The sequence below is a fragment of the Chenopodium album genome, chromosome 14, assembly GCF_948465745.1.
Source record: "Chenopodium album chromosome 14, dcCheAlbu1.1, whole genome shotgun sequence".
In the NCBI taxonomy this organism is placed as follows: domain Eukaryota; kingdom Viridiplantae; phylum Streptophyta; class Magnoliopsida; order Caryophyllales; family Amaranthaceae; genus Chenopodium; species Chenopodium album.
Genome location: NC_137847.1, coordinates 27694393 through 27697837, shown reverse-complemented (window position 1 = coordinate 27697837; position 3445 = coordinate 27694393). Strand labels below are relative to the sequence as shown.

Below are 3445 nucleotides of genomic sequence, written 5' to 3'. Positions count from 1 at the left end.
TATATGCATGCGAGTCCTTCCCAACATATGCATATTGTTGTATGTAGATTGAGCTCATTGTTGTGTGCTATGTGTAGCTCTTGCCACACATTCTCTTTTCCTGGCCTTATTGTGTGATTATTGTCGAAGACTTTATATTTGTCTTGTTGACTTAATTCATCGTGTGAAATATTTTCAATTTCTTTGGTCGAAATTGTAAAATTTTAACTTTGATTTATTTATAAAATGTTCATGTATTTCTGTGGTTAATTGTACTCATTCAGTTCATATGATTGGCCTCTTCTCGAACTGTTTCACTTCTTTGTATGTCAACATTGAAATCAGATTAGATCTTTACACGCTAAAACAAATCTGCGGCAGAAGTGAGTCGTTATAAATACTACTCCAAAACGGTTTAAAATCAAATCCGTTTAGCTTCATTCTTCAATTCAACAATCACACCTATTATTGTTTGTCCTGTTAAAAATCTTTAAGAGAAGCAGTGAACCGGATATGTTTTTCTAGGCACAGTACGTAACTTAATGCCTCTTTGTCAATACTACCTTTGTTTCTTATTATGTGCAACAAAGAGATATTGTTTGTGAGGTATAAAACATTCTTTTATTATACATAATAAGAAACGAAGGTAGTCATAATACACTGACCCTGATAAGAAAAAAGGAGTTAACACGGTAACACAAGAGGATAATTGTCAAGACTCAAAGACTCTTATTTTTTACCTCATTTCTTAAGATTTCTACTTTACTCTCCTAACACACTCTCCTCCGTCATCGATGGCTAGTTGGCTACCATTGATAACCAAATAAAAAAAAAGGCTACTAATGGATTAAAGCCAAAATTACAAGGCTGTCTGGCTCTCCCAAGAGAAGTTTACGGCCTAGTTAAATATAAAATGGAAACATTATGTAGCAACAAAGACATGTTCCATAACATATTCAGGGAAAAGAGAATTCTCATGGCTTGCATATAGGGGAACGCTCTTGCAGAATGAATTCGGGTCTCTTGAAATTACATGGGCTAACCTATCCGTACTAGTCACATAGATACAGTGAAAGGGACCTTGTTGAATGCCTCGTGCAGGTGTAAAACTACCAGTTGGCTCTCCATTCCAAAGAATTTGAAGACTAGTCAAAGTTGCACAATGCATATAATTAAGTCCACCATGCCTTGGGAGAGGCCAAGCTCCATTAAGGCATGTCTTACAAAACTCCACCGGTACAATCATCCATATGCTATTTAAAAGTCAATCTTAATTGCCATATACGGATATACCCAATTTTTCCTTGCCTCTTTCACATAATATGAAGCATATATTGGACACTTATGATATTGTCTGTAAATTTTCTAGGAACAAAGCTACATTGCGTAGGGGACATTACTGAAAGTAGCATATGCTTTAGACGATTAACTCCAACTACAGAGAATGGCGCAGATGGGAGATTCCAGAAATTAAAACTTAAGACATGCAGATAAGTCTAAATAAAAACAAAAAATGTGTTGAAAATATATCTCAAAGTGATAAGGTGTCAAATGCATAGTCATTTTTTACTCCCAAAAAAGATAAGATCTCACATAAGGAAAATCACCATAGCTCAAAACTTGTTTCTAAAGATCTAATCTTCTTCTTCAGCCTCATTCTCGGCAATGTTGAAGTACCTCAACTCGTACACATTACGGTCCTTGTTAGAAGCAATGACACGAAGCCAATCCCTAACATTGTGCTTCTTCAAGTATTTCTTTGTCAAATACTTTAAGTACCTGAGAATAAAAAATTCAAACCAAGATTACTCAAAAGTTAAAACACACATTCACCTATCACGGTTCATACACCACTTTTAATATAGGCTAACAAAGGCTTTTACAATACAGAATAAGTTCATTCAAGTGTAAACTCTACAACAGCAGACCCAAAAAGAATGCAAAAACAACTCAAGCAATGTGACGCGTACTCGTTCCAGGTAATAAAATACATCAACCATCTTTCAAGTTCATTTATCACAATACTTAAACACCATTTCAAACAGCTGGTTTAGAAAGAAGGCGAAAAGAGCAGCACCCGTACTCATAAAATACCAAGCACAGGGGTCAAGAAGAAGTTCAAGGTAATACAACATAGCAGGTGATCAACATAAAAACGAATAAAAAGATGTTTCTCACTCACAGGAAATACATCAACCATATTTCAAGTTCATGTATCTCAATACTTAAATACCATTTCAAACCGCTAAACTAGACAGAAAAGAAAAAGAGCAACACACCAGCATCAATTACACAACTCATTGTAAGGAAGATGTATAAAAATGGTACAGCTGATGATATGAACCTAAATTAAATGACCAGGCTCGCTGCTGCATATATTCAGCAATCTTAATAAGTTAAAATGCAGCATATATTCAGCAAGCTTAAAAAGCAGCATATTCTCAGCAATTTATCTTAATAAGATTAAATGCAAAAGTTGATACAAAAATTCCTAACATACCAATTGCATAAATCCTGAAATAAAATCAAGTCAAAAGTAGCTCGTATATTAGCTCAAAACTTCTCAAATATGTATACCAGCTGAATAACAGGACATTAAGATACATTGCATCACAAACACTTCATGTTAAACCAATTTCAGAAAACTACCAATAAATATAAACATGTTTAACAATAACGAAACCATAAAACCCTAACAGGCTAAAACCAAAATCAAAATCAATTAAAACCCTAAAAGGCTAAAACCTCACCAATATCAAAATAAAAAAAAAAAAAAAAATAAATCAAAATCAATCAATAGCACAGATAAAAGAGGAAAAAATGAAACCTTTTGGAGAAATTGCTATCGGAATTGACTGTGATCTTGTTCTTCTCGCGAGTAACAGTGACGGAATCACCGAGAGCACCGGCCTTACCACCGACCTTAATTCTCTCCTGAAGAAACTTCTCAAGGGAAGCAATGTCCATGATTTTGTCTTCAACAGGCTTAGCGCAGTCGATGGTGAAGGAAGCTCCCTTCTTCTTGACCTTGGCACCTCCTGCTGCTGCTCCTCGACTCATTTTTACTCTCCTAGGTTTCTGCTTTATCGTCGATCTGCAATAACAAGCGTCAGTACAAGCGGTGGTCAAGGATTGAAGAGAGGGAGGAGAGAAAAAGAGAGTACCGGAAGTGAAGCTCTGAGCGGCCAGATAAGAAGAAGGAACAAAAGTAGGGTTAGGTTTTTATAAGTTGAGGGAATTGGGCGTTCAAAACTTCAAATGTACCCGATCCGGGTAACCCGACTTGTTGACCCAGATCATTTTACACGGGTATTTTAGTTAAATATACAAATGTGTCATTCGGGTCAGGTACAGGTCAATTTCGGGTCGTTAAACATTCGGGTTGGGTCATTTCGGGTTATGTATTAGGTCATCTTCGGGTCGAGTCAAAATCAAGTTAAGTCATGTTCGGGTTGTTCCATTTGTG

General features: G+C 36.0%; 1 protein-coding gene across 1 annotated transcript; it reads right to left on the bottom strand.

Moving 5' to 3' along the window:
* Positions 1-1480: 1480 nt before the first annotated feature.
* Positions 1481-3192, bottom strand: LOC145580185 (large ribosomal subunit protein eL22y-like). Its single transcript, XM_081637577.1, has 3 exons — positions 3144-3192; positions 2807-3073; positions 1481-1758 (listed from the first exon to the last, which is right to left on the bottom strand). Exons 2-3 carry the CDS (start codon positions 3037-3039, stop codon positions 1614-1616), a joined length of 378 nt encoding a protein of 125 aa, XP_081493703.1. The 5' UTR covers positions 3040-3073; positions 3144-3192; the 3' UTR covers positions 1481-1613.
* Positions 3193-3445: the final 253 nt, after the last annotated feature.